This window comes from Betta splendens, chromosome 14, assembly GCF_900634795.4.
Source record: "Betta splendens chromosome 14, fBetSpl5.4, whole genome shotgun sequence".
Classification (NCBI taxonomy): Eukaryota; Metazoa; Chordata; class Actinopteri; order Anabantiformes; family Osphronemidae; genus Betta; species Betta splendens.
The window spans coordinates 599,988-618,553 of record NC_040894.2 but is presented as its reverse complement, the minus strand read 5'-3'; the positions used below and the strand labels follow the sequence as shown (position 1 = coordinate 618,553).

General features: G+C 49.6%; 3 protein-coding genes across 5 annotated transcripts; 2 read left to right on the top strand and 1 right to left on the bottom strand.

Moving 5' to 3' along the window:
- The first annotated feature begins 90 nt into the window (after window positions 1-90).
- On the top strand, window positions 91-3,594 carry serpinf2a (serpin peptidase inhibitor, clade F (alpha-2 antiplasmin, pigment epithelium derived factor), member 2a). Its single transcript, XM_029173385.2, has 9 exons — window positions 91-407; window positions 836-893; window positions 977-1,205; window positions 1,370-1,513; window positions 1,593-1,635; window positions 1,951-2,096; window positions 2,312-2,454; window positions 2,520-2,724; window positions 2,813-3,594. The coding sequence occupies exons 2-9, from the start codon at window positions 840-842 to the stop codon at window positions 3,322-3,324; spliced, it is 1,476 nt and encodes a 491-aa protein (XP_029029218.1). The 5' UTR covers window positions 91-407; window positions 836-839; the 3' UTR covers window positions 3,325-3,594.
- Window positions 3,595-3,958: 364 nt separating this feature from the next.
- Window positions 3,959-8,383, top strand: serpinf1 (serpin peptidase inhibitor, clade F (alpha-2 antiplasmin, pigment epithelium derived factor), member 1). 2 transcript variants are annotated; one of them, XM_029173387.3, is made up of 8 exons: window positions 3,959-4,182; window positions 5,309-5,369; window positions 5,630-5,825; window positions 6,241-6,396; window positions 6,532-6,735; window positions 6,826-6,965; window positions 7,054-7,264; window positions 7,331-8,383. In XM_029173387.3, the coding sequence occupies exons 2-8, from the start codon at window positions 5,310-5,312 to the stop codon at window positions 7,579-7,581; spliced, it is 1,218 nt and encodes a 405-aa protein (XP_029029220.1). In that variant the 5' UTR covers window positions 3,959-4,182; window position 5,309; the 3' UTR covers window positions 7,582-8,383. The 2 variants fall into 2 exon arrangements, with proteins under 2 accessions (XP_029029220.1, XP_029029219.1); XM_029173386.3 differs by lacking the exon at window positions 3,959-4,182 and adding an exon at window positions 4,198-4,352.
- A 1,351-nt stretch (window positions 8,384-9,734) lies between these two features.
- Window positions 9,735-18,533, bottom strand: slco2b1 (solute carrier organic anion transporter family, member 2B1). 2 transcript variants are annotated; one of them, XM_029173380.3, is made up of 15 exons: window positions 18,410-18,533; window positions 17,495-17,584; window positions 17,185-17,322; window positions 16,929-17,091; window positions 16,629-16,853; window positions 16,121-16,219; window positions 14,739-14,869; window positions 13,814-13,904; window positions 13,563-13,727; window positions 13,287-13,476; window positions 13,063-13,207; window positions 12,243-12,403; window positions 12,015-12,079; window positions 11,615-11,735; window positions 9,735-10,733 (listed from the first exon to the last, which is right to left on the bottom strand). In XM_029173380.3, the coding sequence occupies exons 2-15, from the start codon at window positions 17,573-17,575 to the stop codon at window positions 10,538-10,540; spliced, it is 1,971 nt and encodes a 656-aa protein (XP_029029213.1). In that variant the 5' UTR covers window positions 17,576-17,584; window positions 18,410-18,533; the 3' UTR covers window positions 9,735-10,537. The 2 variants fall into 2 exon arrangements, with proteins under 2 accessions (XP_029029213.1, XP_029029214.1); XM_029173381.3 differs by lacking the exon at window positions 18,410-18,533 and adding an exon at window positions 18,268-18,403.
- Window positions 18,534-18,566: the final 33 nt, after the last annotated feature.

Here is an 18,566-nt window from a genome sequence, read left to right as displayed (position 1 = left end):
CAGTGTTTGTTGAAGCGCTGTGTTGTGTGGGTGTCAACCTGGAACCACGTGGTTCCATCAAGGCAAATACAGCCACTGTCGCTTGTGAAGACCACCAACTGCCCCAATGCAGCTCAACAGAGCTTCGTTGAGCCTGGTTTGCTCTGGCAACATTGCACTTGTTCATTGTTCAAACCGCTTGTGGAAGTGCAACCTCCATGAATGAATCCGTACAGCTGCTGAAGCTGCAGATGTTCTACGTATTATCATTCGGCGAGCAGTGACACAGCCAGCACCATCCAGGGTTGATCATTAGCCAACCAACGGGGGACGAGCTGAGCCAGCCACCACGCACTCCATTCTGCAGAGCCTTGACTGACTCCTGTTCTGGTCCTTCTGTCCTCCTCCGCTGAGTCAGCCTTAGACAGGTGAGTCCAGAGCATCTGATTTCATCCGATCCTTCATCTAGGTCCAGTTTGTGTCTGAGGTGCCCTTCACGACTGTTAGTACGGCTCAGTCCTATGCTCCACAGTTTGTGTGTATTCGCTCTACAGCAGACTGACAAGCAGTAACCTTTAGTCCCCTGGTAAACAAGGCGGCCATTAACCTGAAGTCAACCAAAAACTGGATGCTTTGGCTTTGTTCACCCAAAGTAGCAGAACCTGGACCCAGACTAGATTATGTTCTGGCATATGATGTCACCATGGATCAGTTGTGTCTCAGTTAACAGGCTGTTCCAGCCATGATGTCATCCAAACTAGACTCAAACACATCACGTCTTGGTTACTGTTGCAGGAAATCTGTCTTTCTTTTCTTTGTCCTCTTTCTCATCGCGTTGATATGTTTGTCTTTGCAGAAAAATGAAGCTGTGTCTTCTTCTCCTCTGCCTTTGTCTCTGCCACTTCGGACTGACTGTGAGAGAAACCTCTGTCTTTTAATATCAGTTTTATTTCCTGGCTCTGGTCTGTGACCGTGAACCATGTCTGTCTTATCTTAGGATGAACCCACTCTACCGGCTTTTGATGTTTCTGGTGCTGTAGTGGTGCACACAGATCATCGCTGTGGGAGACAGCGAGTCTTCAGCCCTGAGGACCACCGAGCAGTAGGAGGTGCTGTGGAGAGACTCGGTGTCCAGCTCCTGCAAAACCTTGCCACTGGTCAACAGCAGCCCAACGTCATCCTCTCACCCCTCAGCCTGGCCTTTGCCCTCGCTCAGCTCACCTTAGGTAGGTCTCCCTTCATCAGTATGTTACAGTTGTAATGTTTTATCAGCAACAGCCTGAGCACACAGAAGTCAACACAGCCACCAACTCCGCTTGGGTCCAAGTCCATTGGGCTTTGTGGAACCATAAGGTGGTGTTCACATTGTTGGGTTATATTCTTTGCTCAGGTGCTCGAGCAGAAACAGAGACTCTGCTGCAGAGGACCCTTCGTGCTCATTTGCTGCCCTGTTACCATCATATCCTCGGGAGCCTTGCGCCTCATTTTAGCAACACATCATTGGACGTGGCTGCTCGCATGTACGTGAGACCAGGTGAGTGACAGTTACTCAACAGTGGGTCTTGGAGGTTTGATGTAAAGTTGTCTTTAAACATTGTTTATCTTGTTATTAGGGTTTGAAGTGAAGCCGTCTTTCGTTGAGGACTCTGTGGCCAGGTATCAAATCTCTCACACACGTCCTTTAGGGGGGAATAGAGATGGACAGTTCATGTGTTCACACCAGTTGCTCTGACATGTGGTAAAGCAAAGGTTTTGTTTGTAAGGTCAAACATGCGAGCGAGAAGCAAAAAGAACAAAAACGTTAACACTTTATGTTCTGGAATATGGCACATTGTGATGACTTAGTACAGAATGAACAAGAAGGCTTAAAGAGTAAAGGTCAAAGGTCCGACATGTGTACGTTGGAATGTAGGTACGTGTATCAGAAGCTGCTGGTGGGTGTCTGTGAAAGGATCACTTGGATGGTTTCAGGTACCGGTCCCGGCCCGTTCCTCTGATGTCGGTGGAGGAGGTCAACCAGTGGGTGGAAAATGTCACCAAAGGCCACATCTCCAACTTCCTGGAGACTTTACCACATGAGGTGGTGCTTATGCTGATGAATGCCGTCTACTTCAAAGGTGACCACTGGTTCTGGACCAGCAGGTGTCACCTTCATGTGGCCTGCAGTCAGTTCCTTCCTGCTCCTTGTCTTTGATGTGTCACCATCACTGTTTATAGCGTAACCCACTACCTGCCTTCCTGTGCACTGAGATGGTGGTTTCAGAACCCGTCCAGAATGTTTCGAGAAGTTCTGGACCCAGTAACAGTAACTCCTGATGTCTTCTTTCTACAGGGGAGTGGCAGACGCGGTTCGACCCCCTGGTGACCTCCAAGGGAGTGTTCTACCTGGACAAGCAGAACTCTGTGCCAGTGGACATGATGAAGTCTGCTCATTACCCTCTGCGCCTGCTGGAGGATCCAGAGCTGGAAGCACAGGTACCACGGGTTCCTGCGTCTGTGCTGTTGCAGGTTCTAGTGTAAGTCATGTCTCCTGCATGCAGGTTGCCAGTCTTCCCTTCAAGGGGAACACCAGCTTCCTGATCGTTCTGCCGTTGCCAGGGAGGAAAAACGTGTCATCATTACTTCCCAAACTGAACATCTCAGACCTCTACAAACGTCTACCTCAAGAGAAAACCATGCAGGTCAACCTGCCAAAGGTAAAGCTGCAGTATCGCCAGGAGCTGGAGAAGGCGCTGACCAACATGGGTGAGCAGCACGTTAGCAGGAATGCTAAGGAGCAGTAGGTGGCCGTGCCCTGATCCCTCATGGCATTCCATGTGTGTCTCCGCCTCAGGCCTCGGCACCTTGTTCTCGGCTCCTGACCTCTCGGGCATCTCCCAGCAGCCTCTGCGGGTGTCGAGCATCCGCCACGCCAGCACCGTGGAGCTCAGTGAGGAAGGCGTGGAGGCATCCGCCACCACTGCCGTGACTTTGATGCGCTCCGTCGCCCTGTTCTCCGTGAACTCCCCCTTTCTGTTCGCCCTTGTTGATGACGCCTCGCTGGTTCCCCTCTTCATGGGCATCATCACGAACCCAGTGCCCGACAAAGACCTCATGCCCAGTGATGATCCTCAGGGCAACAACACCATAGACCACCAGCCTCCGATGAACAACGGCAGGAACAGAGACGCAAGCAGTGAAAACAACAGCACATCCCGCTCTGAGCATGTGGCACATGGCAGCAGCCCACAGCCCAACAGCGCTGCCACTGGAGAAAAGAAGCAGCTGACCAGAACCAGGCAGAAGGAGGCGCAGGCTGACGAAATCTGCTCCAAGTCCCACACGATGGTTCCAGCCTCAGTCTGATTGGTAGAACTGCGTCTGTTCACAGCTTCATCTTTACGTAGCCTAGCTTCGCATAAAGACTGGGAGACAGGAATGGAGCTGTGGCTCTGATCTGCCCACCAGAACCTTCATGTCTCTGTTTAATGCCATGTAGCTCGGATTCAGGCAGCACTGACGTGAGACCAAACAGTCGTCTCCACTGCCTCGAGCTTCACGCTTTGCAGATGCTTTTTTACTATATGATTTTAATTTCATAGTAAGTCTGGGCAAATAAAGTTTCACTCAGCAGAGCTGGATTTGTATGGACGATAACAGTGAATCTGTTCTCGACGTTCTTCATGAATTCAGCTCGTCTGCTCCTGTGTTTGATCTTCCATCTGTACTGTCTCAGGACCAGAAGCCAGTGAGGCAAATGAACCAAATGAAGTCTGACAGAGGTGGTTGCTGCTGTTCTGGGTCCAGATGTCTCTCAGCCGGTCCCAGCCTGCCTGAGCCCTCAGGTGCAGCTGGAGAAAAGGCTGATGGAGAACTGACTCAGCCAAAGTCCAAACATGTGCAGTAGAAATGAGGTGGGGGCAGCGACCTGCGTGGCTGCAGCTTTAGATGTTCAACACAAACTGGATGGAATGCGTTGAGCCGTTCAGTCTAACAATCAAAATAAACACGTCTGAGCCTGTCTGGACGCAGAGGAGCTTCTGGGTCCGCTCGCGTTCTGGTACTGTCCAGCTCCTGTACGATTGCGCGTTCCCGCAGCTCCGCTGCCTGCAGCAGGACGCGCGCCTCCGCAGGAGCTGATCCAGGAGGCGTCAACTGGGCGAAGCCTCGTCTCGTCGCAGCTAAACTGACTCTGAGCGACGTGGACCGACGGGACCAGACGAGGTGAGTGCACTTCGTTGTTCATTTTCGATTTTGCGCACAACTTTACAAAGTCACAGCCCGTAAATAGTGAATAATTCACGGTTCACGGCGGCTTGGTACCGGAGCGGTTCGGCTGAGTTCACTGGATCTATTTGATACTTTGACTTCATGAAGAGACAAATTCGTGTGTGGTAAGTCTGTTTTTTAGGGGTGGGTTCGGTTCCAGTTCGGTTCAGCTTGGTCCAGCTCTTCCTTCCCAGGCTGTGGCTCAGAGCCAGGAACCAGCCACAGGGTTTTATACAAAGGCTCAGGTCAGATCCTGCAGGAACCGTGTGACTGCCCTGAGGTCCGCTCATTTCACACAACGCACAGTGGTGGAGGATTCACAGAGCATCCTCATAAAACTTCAGTTCACACATTTCAGGAGATGAGAAGAAAAGCTCAGATTTCTTTGAGCCATGGGCAGAAGGGATCTGCTGCCTTGGAGCATCTGGGTTTCCCATCAGAGTTTCCAATGACAGACAGTCAAACTGTGTGTGTGTGTGTGCGCGCGCGCGCGCGTGTTTAAGACGATGCTGCAGAGATGAGTTCTTCCTTTTTCAGTGTGCTGACTCCTCTGTTTATATACACAATACTGTGCAAAGGTTCAAGGCAAATGTGAAAAAATGCTGTAAACAAAGAAGGCTTTCAAAAAAATTGCAAGTGTTATAGTTTTATTTTCATAAATAAATAAAATGCAGTGAATAAACAAATATTTACTGTTACTACTTTTTGCCTTCAAATCAAAAGGCAACATCGACAAATCAATTTTGTACGATCATAGTCAAGTGTGTGATACCAATAATATACCAATAATACCTAACAGGTGCTAATGATCGTCAGATTAACTGTGGCTAGTTCTCCCAAGATGCTTGGAAAGACCTCATCGCATCCGAGTTCCTTTAAAAACTGTGTGCAAGTGCACCTAGAAGAATGAGGGCAAAATGTAATAACACCAAATATTGATTTGGGTTAGATTTGTCTTTAGTTCATATGAAAATAAATGTTTACCACCAGTTTTGAATTCTGAATTCTTTGTTTACGCACGCACGCACGCACGCACGCACGCAGCAATCTGGTTCTAAGGAGCCCTTGTCTGCTCTTTCAGGATGAAGCAAACAAGTCTCCTGCTGCTGCTCGGAGCCGTCCTGAGCTTCTGTCGGGCTCAGGTAACCGTCACACTACTCAAACACACAGGAGCAGATGAATTAACAAAAAGCTAAAGCTAGTGTTGATTGTTACCGAAGCGTCTGGATGCTTTCAGCTGTAAACAGAGGAACGAACTTGCCATAAATCAGTTGACCGTGTACGGACAGCACAACACAAATGTACTCTCGCTCATCTGTACTGCTGTTGTGAGAAGGAATTTCCCCACTGCAGGTTTTTCTTATCTTATCTTTGAACCTGCGGCTCTGTTGGTGTCTTCTAGTCGCAGATGGACGGAGAGGAGACGGGTGTGGATGAGGAACACGTAGAGCTCTTCACCACACCAACGACCAAGATGGCCGCTGCCACCTCGGACTTTGGCTACAACCTGTTCCGTGTCCTGGCGAGTCGCGAAGCTTCAAGCAACATCTTCCTGGCTCCCATCAGCGTGTCTGCAGTGCTGACACAGCTGTCCCTGGGTGAGGACGTCAATGGAAAGCCTCCACACTCAGACAAACCACTATGCACCCTTTTGTTTTCACATGGACCTTTGGTGGTGAGGTGGTTTTTTTCTCAGGTCTACCAAACAGACACATGATGTGTCTCCAGACCGTCACCGTGTTTCATAATTCACTCATTGCAGCCCTGCGCAGGCTGGAGGTTCCAGGTTTGGTCTGGCTTCCCCAGACAAGCCTGATGCTTTATATTTCAGATAATGTGTATTCTGTTGTTTGTTGCTTCAATGCCAGCAGTAAACCAGAACATAGGCCCAGACAGGCTCTGTTAAGTGGCAATTGAAGGACGGAAGATGAAAGGTCCACTTGTCGTTAAACAGAACCATGATGTGGATGATTGAGTCTTCAGACAACTAACCTGCTGCGTCTGGTTCGCCAGGAACATCTGAGAGTGCTGAGAGGCAGCTGTTCAGGGCCCTCAGGTACCACACCCTGCAGGACCCTGCGCTCCACACGACCCTGAAGGACCTGCTGGCCTCAGTCAGGACGCCTGGGAAAGGCCTGAGCACCGCTCAACGGATCTACCTTGCACGACGTGAGTCTAGTTCTGCTTAGGAAACTTAACTCGACGTGAATGTTCCGTATCCCACTTCCGACTGTCCAAAGTAACAACATTTCTCTGGTTTTCATCTGTGTATGAAGCGTAACTGTACGAACCTTCTGGCCTTAGGACTTCGTCTGAAGCAGGACTTCTTCACACTGGTGGAGCAGCGGTATGGAGTTCGTCCCAAGGCGCTGCTGGGAGGATCCAAAGATGTGAAAGAAATCAACGACTGGGTGAGTCAGGAGACAGGAGGAACGGTGCAGCGCTTCCTGTCCAAGCCCCTGCCTCGAAACGCCGGCGTCAACGCCGTGAGCGCCGCCCACTTTAAAGGTTTGTTGAACGTTGACCCACTCAGCACTGAGCAGAGGTTCAGCACGGCAAGACCCGAGAGTGAATGACTCCGTGTCCTGTCCATAACAGGGAAGTGGGTGATCCGGTTGAGTCAGACTGGAGAGCTAGGCACTTTTCAAGTGGATGGTGGGACGCCTGTCCGCATTCCCATAATGCAGCAGGATAACTACCCAGTGAAAATGGGAGCGGACTCAGACCTGGGCTGCATGGTGAGTAGTTTATTAGTCGTGTTTCTACTGGTTTTGAGTCTGTTGAGCGGTTTTGTTTTTCCAGTCTGACATGTTTGGAACCTATCAGATCACTCAGATCCAGATGCAGGATGATATCAGCATGTTCATCTTCCTGCCTGATGAGGTCACTACCAACATGACCCTGCTGGAGGACAGTCTGACTGCTGAGTTTGTTCAGGACCTCTCCATGACGCTCCTTCCTGCCCACGTTTCCCTAACTATGCCTGTCCTGAAGTTCAGCTACTCCACTAACCTGCTGCCGCTGCTCGGCAACGCAGGTGAGTCCTTGTCACCAGCTTTCCACGGCTTCTCCTCTTCCATCTGAGCTTCCTTTTCTTCTGCAGGTTTTGCTGATTGGCTCCAAAACACTGGCTTAGAAAAGATTTCAGCTCAGCCTGCAGTGCTCAGCTCTGTGAGTCACAAAGTTGTCATGGAGACAGCGCCAGAGGGAAACGAGTACGCCAGCGCCACATCCCCATCCGGCCACCTGTCGTACAGCGTGAACCGGCCCTTTCTGTTCCTGATCCGGGACGAGGTGTCGGGGGCGTTGCTCGTCATCGGCAGAGTGACCAACCCTAAAGACCTGGCAGTCTAACACCACCACACACTCTTAGCAGGTCCTAGGAGGGTTTGCAGGCGGAAAATTATTTGACTTTGATTTGACATGACTTTTACTTTTCACGATGAAAAACTTCGGCATGTTTATGTTAATCTGACAGGATACTCAGACCAACTCTGAGCTCACGTTTTTTTTAAAGAAATCAAATATTGTCATTTATGTTAAAAAGAATAAACATGACAATGAAACCAAACACGCTACTGGGTTAAAACCTTTGTTCAGTTAACAGCACTTGTACTTCAGGACACCCTCTTGTTTAACAAAGTTTCTGTTTATGATACTTCTGTATCGATGTCTGTCTATGTTTTGTGAGTAACACTTGCTACCTTTGTCTATTGTAACGTTCAGCAGATGAAACAATGGTGCTTTCAGCCTCAGGGCCAAAACTCTTCTCCTCAGACCAACTTACCAAACCTCCCATTGTTGGACAGCGTTGGAATGTTTGAGTGAGTTTTGTGCAAACATGTGGTCTTAATTTTCCAGTGAGAGCTTCTGAGGTTTCTGAAACTCACCCCAGAAAGTGAGCTGAGAGCTAAAGAAAGAACAGTTATAATCTTGGCTGGATGTTTGCTAGGTTCATTAAACTATCTACAGAATATAATCATTAATTGTCTCTATCTAATCTCTAATTAACTCTGTTAAGGAAGCTGCTTCTGCATTTACATACACACAGGAAGTATGACAGTCAAATCGATATCTTCCTCATCCTCTGATGTAATAAACACACCTGAGCTCCAGCTGACTGAGCACACGTCAGCAGCTGTGAGAACTCAAAACACCTGAGCTGTTGCTGCATTCTCTGTCTTGTGGGCTAGTGTGCTGCTTTAACTTTTTAACTTTAACTTAATTTATGCTTCATTTTATACTACTTGTGTATAAAACAAAATAAAGAGCTTCTGAAAAATATTCACACTGAAGTTTAAACTTCAACAAAAGTGACTAAAAGACACGTACTTAAAGTTTCTAGTAAATGACTACATACGCTTATGTTGAGCCTGCCCACCAGGGGGCGCTGATGCAACACGTGGTGGAACAAAGGCTGCGGTGACACATTCACAGTATCTAGGTCAAAGGTATGATTAAAATCGTCCATGAACAAGCGAAATAGCGACACAGTTCCTTTGACACTGATGTGGTTTGTCAGGTTTGGTGTAAAGCAGGACTCTGAGATGAATTAGATGAGAAGATGCTGAAGACTCGGATCGAGGCAGTGGGGTGTGGTCCCATATACAGTAAAACGGCTACTACAACTTACTAGTCAATGTGATCCAGGAAGGAAAGTCTAAAGTAACTGAACACAAAAGTAACGGCCCACCGCTGAAACGCAGGAAGGCCATCTAACTTCCGGTCGGAAGCGGACGTCCCTCGCAAAGGATCTTGGGAACGAACGTTTCTTGTACGCTCAGGGATCAAAATGGCGATTTACACTGTCGTCCTCCCCTGGCGACTAAAGCACAGAAAGTCATTACAGTGGCAAATAATGTAACAGCCCAGAGCAATCACAACACAGGCACAAAGTCAGCAACGTGACAGATTCACTCCTTAATGACTCTGTCGTGATTAGTAACATGAACTCGAACAGCGGCTCAGCAGGTGGACCGACACGAAAACCGGACCGGTAATGAAGAACACGTGCAGTTGGAACGGCGACGGAGGCGAATGGATACAGCGGAGCAGAGCTTCAAAATAAAAGCCCCAAGCTGCCGATAGCGAGAGTTTCACACCCATCGCTAGAAATCAGAAACACACGAGCTCAAAGTGGATTGAGGAAACGTGCTGCGGGTCGGAACCTGTTCAGACTCAGGCCGGATGCTAGCTTTCAGAGCCGTTTACAATATGGGTGTGTGGTTCCATGTGTAACGTGATGGTGTTTGTGTTTATACCTGGTGGACGTGCCGTCATGTTACATTGACGCGTAGCAAAGTCAGAGGCAGTGCACAAACAGCCGAGCATCGATGCCTGTGGTCATCAGGAGCAGCATCGTTTGTTTCGATGCCAGACTGACCCCAGTCTTCATGAGGAAATAGACCTTTGGGCTAAAACACTGTTTCCTGTTAGTTAAAGGCCCAACACGACTTGAACTGGTGCATGAATCAGGCTCACATAAGGCATCTTAACACACAAACAGATGGAGTTGTGTACTGTTTTAGAATATGAAAACATTGTTTGGCAACACATCAGTGAAAAGCAATAAACAAAAGCTTGTTTTGTGATTTCTCATGAATAAAACGATTTTGTTATATTTTAATATAAGAAGTCAAATAATTCAACAAGTAATGAAGCTGATACTGTAATAGATTAAACTGAAAAAAACTGGAAATATGCACAAGGCTCATGTTTGCAATTAAAGCCTCAGGAAAAGCACGTCTTTATACTTGGTAAACGTTTAGTGATATGTTTAAAATGTCTACTGAACCCCAGTATAATGTGAAAATGTGATAATATGATTGTCACAGTAAAAGCCCCGTCATACACAAATATCAGAGTCTGCAGCTGACGGCGAGTTTGTGACCTTCTGTGGGGCCAAAGTGATTGACGTACTTTCTTACCATTGGCATCCCAGTGGGGCCATCTGTTCACTATCTTAGTTTGCCAGCTGCAACCCAGAGTGACACTGTTGGACCAGTAAACCTGAGGACTTTCAGTGTGGATGAACATAAGGAAACCAGTGGCCTGACGGCGTGTCAATGAGGCCAGCGCCTGCTCAGCCCTTTAAAGCGGAGCTTATCGTTTGTAGTAGAAGCATTTGAAGTGAGAATACATGGATCAGCCTGAACACAAACACAGGACCTCTGCACCAGCACTGGCTGCACAAAGAGTGTAAAAGTTTCAAAGATGGCGCCGCGCGCGTGGCAGCAACTTTCAGCAGCTCTGCCACCGTTGTCTCACACTCCATCTCCTGCATCTGTGCCTCACTCGTCCTCGTTTCCTGTCAGGTCTCCGTTGCCATGGTTTCCTTTTCTTTGGAGGGAGCGTCCTCCAGTGTCTTTGACCCGTCCACCAGCCTGTACGGTCCTTTGTCCTCTGGCTGTGGCTCCTGCTGCCCAGCAGAACCACGTAGAACCCGGACGGTGAGCAGGAAGCAGAGCAGCGCCCCGCAGACGAAGACCACCATGAGACCCAGGAACCTGCACGCACACACACGCAGACGCACGCGCACACACGCACACACGCAGACGCACGCACACACACGCACACACACGCACACACACGCAGACGCACGCGCACACACGCAGACGCACGCAGACGCACGCACACACACAGACGCATGCACACATAGATGCACACACACACACGCACGCACGCAGACGCACGCACATACACACATGCAGACGCACGCACACACACGCAGACGCACGCACACACACGCACAGACGCATGCACGCCCACGTACAGACGCACGCAGACGCAGACACACGCACACACACGCACACACAGATGCGCACACACACACACACACGCACCAACCACACACACACACACACACACATGCAGACGCACGCACACACACGCAGACGCACAGACGCACGCACAGACGCATGCACACAGACGCACACAGTTGCACACACACACGCAGACGCACGCACACACACACATGCAGTTGACGCACACACACGCAGACGCACAGATGCACGCACACAGACGCACACACACACACACGCACGCACACATGCACGCACACACACACACACACGCGCACGCACACAGACGCACGCACACACACACATGCAGACGCACGCACAGACGCACGCACGCAGACGCACAGACGCACGCACACAGACGCACACACACACACACACACACACACACACACACACACACACACACACACACGCAGACGCACAGACGCACACACACACACACACACACACACACACACACACACACACACACACACACACACACACACACACACGTTGCGTGCACGTTGTCATGGCAACAGGAAAGTTGCTGCTGGATGAGCGGAGCCAGTGACGGCTGACGTGAGCCTGGTGGAGGCGAGTCTCACCTTTGTCTGAAGTGGTCCAGGTCGTAGTAGAGGCAGGATGTTGGCTTCCCACACTTCTGGGCCCACAGGATGCAGGTGGTGTCGATGACGCTGCCGTACAGAACCGGGCCAGGCATGAACGCTGCAGGAAACGAGGAGACACTCATTCAGCTGCTGCTTGTGTTCAAGAGCATCTCCAGTTGTTAATATCTCTTAACGGGAGCAAGATTATTTGTCTTTGCTTCAAGCAGGTACACAAGAACACACTTTTCATCTTTTGTCAGCTTTGACAAAAAAACAGAAACTGAATAGTATCGAACCAAAGAAGAAGTGGAGTTGGTATGTGTGAAGATGAGCAGTAAGAGATGTGATGCACCCACAATGTGAAACTTCGGAACCAGCTGCTGGTCCTGTTACTCACCGAGGACCCTGAACAGCATGTACTGAATTCCCACAGCAAAGGACTTGTCCTCAGGGGTCACAGTCCTGCAGAGACACAACCAACGGGGTTAACAGCGCCACTTCCCTTCACTGATTCCACTGCCTGGAGGTCACATGACCAGTCCCATCTCCACATGACCTGCTACTCTGTCACACATTCTACAGACTTTTCCAGTGAATGATATCGTGTTGACTTGTGATGTCACACCTGAGAATCATCATGCAGGACGGGGTCTGGGAGAAGGCGGCAATAAAGGCAGTGAGGCCCAGGAGAAGCAGGAAGGGGTGGAGGAGGTGGGAACAGCCACTACCGCAGGTTCCTGGGGAAGCGTGGCTGAGGCCGCCCACGCAGGCACATTGAGTGTAGTTCTTCAGACAGAGTGAAGGTGAACCAGGACATTTCTCAGAAATGTGCTCATGTGTGTGGAAAAAAAAACATCACATTGCAGCATGTACTTTCACTTTGGAAGTGGAAAGTGAAGTCACATAACAAATATTTGCCTGTCCCCCCACACAGATAATATAGCCAGCGCCAGCTGCTCAGCACAGGAAACATCTGGCTCTGGGGTCTTTCCCCATCGTGGCCCCTTCTCTGGAAAAACTACTCAACTCCAGACGGAGAGCTGAGTCAGTCCTGTTATTCAGCTTCTATTCAGTGTGAGGAGCAATCAGAGATTATTTACTCAAAATTAAACTAAAACCTGGGCAATGTCACAATCCTGCCTGTGCCATCCCCCTATCGTTAGTTTTCATTCAGTCCTGTATCAGGCCTCCAAGCAAATAAAGGGTTAACAATCAGACAGCGGTTGTTCTTGTAACCTGCTTATCTAAGAAGTTATCATGTGACCTTTGGTCTCACTGGGCATGCTCACATTTCTACCAGAATGAAGCCCAGACTATGGTTAAAGACAATGAGGCCCATTTCCACTCGACCCAGGCAAAGGAGAGTTCATTCAATGTGACATCATTTACTGAAGCACGAAGCCCAGACACCACGGAAGGTAATCAGTCGCTGTCATGACTCTTACTCTGACTCTGGAGCTGCCGTCCATCTCCATGGCCTTGCAGCCGGCGTGACAGGGGGACCTGAACTCCACGCCGTCGGTGCCACACACCGGGTTAAAGGCCTCGTGAGAACAGTGACAGTCAGAAGTGCACTGCGCCGCATCAGGGCTGGAAAACACAAAGTGAAGCAGCAAAGCATGCGCAGTGAAGCAACTGCCGCCCGGGAGCGAGTGGCGCGACTGCTCACCTGCGAGGGAAGATGCCGGCCACCTGCTGGGTGGAGCAGCCCACCAACAGCAGCGGGAAGGCAGAGAGCAGGCACAGCAGGACGGCTGCAGCACACAACCTGCTGGCACCGCTCACCGACAGACCGAGCCTCCGCATCAGAACCCCCCCCAGCACGGTCCCCAGCACGGCCATGGGGATGCCCACGGATCCTGGAACGCACACACACAACGGGACACACCAGCCTGAGCCTCAGCTGCTCCACACGGAGCAACAGCACCAGCCAGCGCTCGCTCACCAATCATCATGTTAGAGAAGGACACAGTCCGGTTGAACTGCCTCTCTATGAACTTGGCCATGAAGGTAGCGAGGCCAGCGAGCAGAGCCGCCAGGTTGACCTGGGCCAGAACCACCAGCAGATAAATGGGACTCTTCAGCATCCGCAGAACGATGCGAGGAAAACCTGAGCAGGACACGAGGATGATGTGTGAGAGCAGCATCAGCAGATGCTGAGTCTGAAAAAGCAGATGGAAGGAAGGAGAGTCCTACTTTTGAGGAACTGAAACAGGGACAGTTCCTGGAGCTCGTCTGGCTGCTGCTGCTGATTGTCTGGGCTGGACTGGACATCGCTGGCACCCTCCTGGACAAATACAGACACTCGCGGGTTCATGACATGATGAACAAGCCGTTGTCCAGAGCTGCTAGAGTTGTGAGACAACTGCTGAGAAGAGAGAGCCGCAGCTGCTGAGGGAAGTTGCTCAACACACAAGCACTGACTGAAGTCCAGAGTTCTCCAACACAGCTCAACAAAGCTTTCGATTCGGTTCAGTTACGGTTTGTTGTGGCTATGTTTGTTTGTCTGAGAGGATGAACGTCCAGTAGTTTAACTTTTGAAGCTAAACATAGGAGTCGACCTAAACTTGAAAAGTGAAAATTGTGTCACGTCAGGACTCGAGTTATGTGAACCTCTGTTGAGCAACAGTTTATAAGAAGCTCGGGTGAAGCTTCTCTTCATTTTCATGAAACAAGCCGGTTCTGGTTAGAACCTGTTTGTCTGTTGGAAAACAAACTGTCTGCTGATTCCTGCAGTGGCTGCGTCCACGTTCCACTGCAGCTGCTAAAATGCATGCGTGGTACGTTTCTGACCCGTGAATGTCACCAACCACAACCTGGTGGCAGGGTTCCATCTGCGAGTCAGGTCTTGTTTCTGTCCTGTCACACCTGATCCTTTCCAGACATGAAAGAACCTGATTATTGCCACATCAGAAGCTGTAATTCTGATGATCCGTCATTGAGTGAGCAGCTCCTGCCAACAAACACAATGGAGTCTAAACAGCAGCAACAGAAGGTGAAGCTTCCTGAAGCTTCCTCCACTCCTCTGCAGTGAGTCTGCAGCTGTGAAGCACTGAAGCAGAGCCTATGGTGCCTGCCTTCAGGTGCGACAGCAGGTGGTCTGCGTGTGACCCCTCCTCACCTCTTTAGCCATGTTCCTGGGAAAGAAGAAGTACGGCAGCGCAGCGAGGAAGAGGAGGCAGGAGGCCGCCAGGAAACCGAGCCACCAGGCTCCCACCCAGCGCAGGTCGCTGTTGTCCAGCTGGATCTGGTCTGTGTGAAGTCACATGCACAGAAGTCACTTAGTGAATGGAAGGAATATGGATTATTATTGGATGTCCTCTCTGTCTGCAGGCAGCTTCATCCCCCAGTTAACATGATGGGTGACCTCATCCTCCCCACTAATGTAGGAAGGTCCTATGATGGAGGCTTTCGGACCAAAGGCTGTGACTCATCAGTGGCTTAAAGGCAGTGTGACTGCTGTCTGATGTGGAGAACAAGAACCGGCCTGTGTGTCTCCTGGTTCCACCTGCATCACCACATGCAGCTCCTGAAAATGTGTTTAACTGCCACTCCTCAAAGTGGATGAGTACAAATCATCCCAGGTTGGCTTCTCTCTGTGAGAAGCTGCAGATGCTGACAGGGAAGAGGAGCCTGGTGTTTCCTGTTTGGTTGTTCCTAAACCAGCGTGCAGTCAAAGCAGCTTGATAGCAGCTTAGAGACAGGCTTGAGACTAGCTGCATGCTAGCTTACCATGAAAAGCACATTAGCCCTCATACACATTCCATCTGTTTATTAAGTGCTCCTGTAACCTCGGCTCACTCATGTTCATGCTGGAGCTATTTTTATGTGCGTGGTTCAGCGATGGAGGATCACCATTATTGGGTCTGGTCCAAAGTGTTGAGGCCGATCTAACCGTCACTAAAGCTTTTTCACCTGCACAGCTTCAACGGAACAAGAACTGCATCAAGTACAAACTACAGCACTTTTGCTTTGAGCTGATGAGAATAAAGAAATTTGCACTGCTGGTATTTATCTCATTATTTGTCTGTCAGCACAGAAAGGAAGGGCTCACATAAGCTTAAGACTTCTTGCTGCTGACGGAGCCGGTTATGCTACGTTTGCTAATACCTATAATGAAACAGGACTGTTGTGTCATGAGTCCCAACCGCAGGTGGGTCTGATACATTAATGTGCTGAACTTTGACGCTTGACATATCTGGGTCATGAGTCTCCTTTTACATTTGTGTGAGTCTCGTCTCTTTTGACTTGTCCAACAACATTCAACAATGGTTCAGTTTCTATTTGGTTCTTGGAACTGACCAGTACAACTCTAAAGTTCAGCACAAAGTTTTATTTGACTGGTGAAGTTGGTTTGTAAGTACAAACTTTTGCCACAGCAGCTGTGTTTAACAGAGGAAATGACCCATGAAGTAACTGCACTCATCTCCAGCAGGAAATCCTCCCTTTCCAATATAAATCGCTTTACATGGGTCTACAACCATAATTCCACTGACTCCTCACCTTTAGACAACTTGTTGAAGTCGACGTAAAAGCGCAGCATGGCAGCGCCGCTGACGAAACCAAGGGCGGGACCGATGGACGTCATAGCGAGCAGGATCCCTGGAAAACAAACAACACAAAGCTCACTAATCAGATCAAGCAAAACCATTCATGGACCACGGAGAAGTTTTGTCTTTGGTGGGTCTGTGTTCAACTGAGGTGTGTGTAACCGTCTTGATCATGCAGGTCAGAGGAACGAAAGTAAAATCACATTTAAAGTGTAAAATGTTGAATGTAACGATGTAACAAGCATTGTTGTCAGGTTTTATTTAAGCATTAATAGTTTTGGTGAAACTAACGTCTGAACTGAACCACAGATATTAAGAAGGAGATACTAGAATATTAGACATTAGACGTTGATGTTTGAGTGAAGCCCCTTCACCAGATTCTTGGTGAAGGGCAGTGAAGTCAAAGCTTCGTTTGCACATCTGGGTTATACTGTGTGTATAGTTAACATAGTCAGAGCTACCGAGGTAGAGTGGAGAGTTCTTCTTGCTGGCATAGTCATCGATGTAGGAGATGCCGAAGGGCTGGATGGGGACAGCTGCGATGCCCAACAGCAGCTGAGCCAGCAGCAGTAGAAGGTAGACCCCCTGCTGGGCCTGGTCCTCCTGCTCGCTGCAGCTCTGGTTGGAGGACAAGGGGGTGGCAGAGCTGCCGGTCTGGCAGAGGCCAGAGCTGTTGTCCTTGGAGGCTGAAAGACATTTGTCATCTTAATGTGTGCTCCCACAACCAGGACTGCCGAGTGTCGTACTACGTGTGGTCTCACAGGCCACGTGGTGGCTGTACTTGTACGGTCCGAACACAAAGTGTGGCAGCGCCATCAGCAGCGAGGCCACACAGGCCAGCAGGGCTCCGCCGCCGATGAAGCGCGGCCGGTGGACTCTGCTGCCGAGGAAACTCACGAAGATGATGAAGACGGTGTTTCCCACCTGGACACAGCATGAGGCAGTTGTGGAGTCACTGCACAGCAGCCTTCAGCTTCTAGAGAGTCAGATTAAGCTCAGTGCAGAGATGCGCTGTACCTCGTTGAAGGCGGCCAACAGCCCAGACTTCTGGCTGGACAGACCGTAGCGCCGCTCGATGGTGGAGATGGAGCTTTTCATGTAGCCCGACACCAACAGCTGTGCCAGCTGCAGCAAACTGTGGCAGAACACAAAGAACTAGAGAGAAGACGAGGGATTAAGATCACAAATCAGACATTACATTAGGTGAACTGTCTCACAGTGTGAACACCAATAGCCAAAACGAAGACTGGGAGGAGCTAGTGAGAACAACACCCGGATCAAGTTGGGCCAAGACTCAGCTTCAGGTTCTGCAGAACCATCGACAAACCTTGATGCTGTTGAAGATACCTCTGTGCCGAACAGGAGGATTTGACCCAGCAGGGCTCATGTTCAGGTCACGGGCCACCATGATCAGAACCTGCAAGCACACACACACACACACACACACACACACACACACACACACACACACACACACACACACACACACACACACACACACACACACACACACACACACACACACACACACACACACACACACTGTTGCTGTTGTCACCACACTCCTGATAAAGTGGCTTCCTGGAATCTCTACGTGTCTGAGCATGGAGCCTAGAGTGAGATAAGGAGCAGGTCTGGATCACAGCCAAGAGGGAAATCACTGCAGCCAATGAGCAACGAGGATCTTATGTGCGTGGTTCAGCGATGGAAGATCACCATTATTGGGTCTGGTCCAAAGTGTTGAGGCCGATCTAACCGTCACTAAAGCTTTTTCACCTGCACAGCTTCAACGGAACAAGAACTGCATCAAGTAAAACTACAGCACTTTTGCTTTGAGCTGATGAGAATAAAGAAATTTGCACTGCTGGTATTTATCTCTTTATCTGTAACGTTCCTGAACCTGCATCATAATGAGGACAATGACACAGAACGATAAAGGAGCAGAGATGCCATCAGTGTCTGAGAGGCAGGAAGGAAGCAGCTCGTTATTGCAGCCACACATGGACCGAAACCCAGTCAATTTACCTCCACATGGACTCAGACTTATTCTAATATTATGTGATGTCTTTACCTGCACAGAATGAACAGTACAAACCGTACCTGCAGTATCAAGTGACAAAGACTTCACTACTTCATTCATTAAAGTTGGAGCAGCTCAGATCTATGCTCAGCAACCAGAACCAGAACTGTTCTCTCCCATTAGTTCCAAAAAAGCCAGAAGGAACCAGTTATTCAGACTCACTCAGTGACTCGCGCAGTTTCTTTTTCGTCCTCGGCTGCAGCTCGGTTGAATGTCTCAGCTCTGGGAGGGAGGAGGCAGAGCTGGAATCTGAACCCTGTGTCGAAGGCAGGACTTGAAGAAAGAGGCGGTGAAATACAGGAAAGAGTGTGAAAAGGAG

Coding starts and splice junctions, on each gene's coding strand:
- serpinf2a (XM_029173385.2), top strand. CDS start 840: ATGAAGCTGTGTCTTCTTCTCCTCTGCCTTTGTCTCTGCCACTTCGGA. Junction 1,206..1,369: donor CCTCGCTCAGCTCACCTTAG/GTAGGTCTCCCT, acceptor TTCTTTGCTCAG/GTGCTCGAGCAGAAACAGAG. Junction 2,097..2,311: donor GAATGCCGTCTACTTCAAAG/GTGACCACTGGT, acceptor TTCTTTCTACAG/GGGAGTGGCAGACGCGGTTC.
- serpinf1 (XM_029173386.3), top strand. CDS start 4,330: ATGAAGAGACAAATTCGTGTGTG. Junction 5,826..6,240: donor GCTGACACAGCTGTCCCTGG/GTGAGGACGTCA, acceptor CTGGTTCGCCAG/GAACATCTGAGAGTGCTGAG. Junction 6,966..7,053: donor ACTCAGACCTGGGCTGCATG/GTGAGTAGTTTA, acceptor GGAACCTATCAG/ATCACTCAGATCCAGATGCA.
- slco2b1 (XM_029173380.3), bottom strand. CDS start 17,575: ATGGTGGCCCGTGACCTGAACATGAGCCCTGCTGGGTCAAATCCTCCT. Junction 16,854..16,928: donor GTACAGCCACCACGTGGCCT/GTGAGACCACAC, acceptor AATGTCTTTCAG/CCTCCAAGGACAACAGCTCT. Junction 14,870..16,120: donor CTTCAACAAGTTGTCTAAAG/GTGAGGAGTCAG, acceptor GACTTCACACAG/ACCAGATCCAGCTGGACAAC.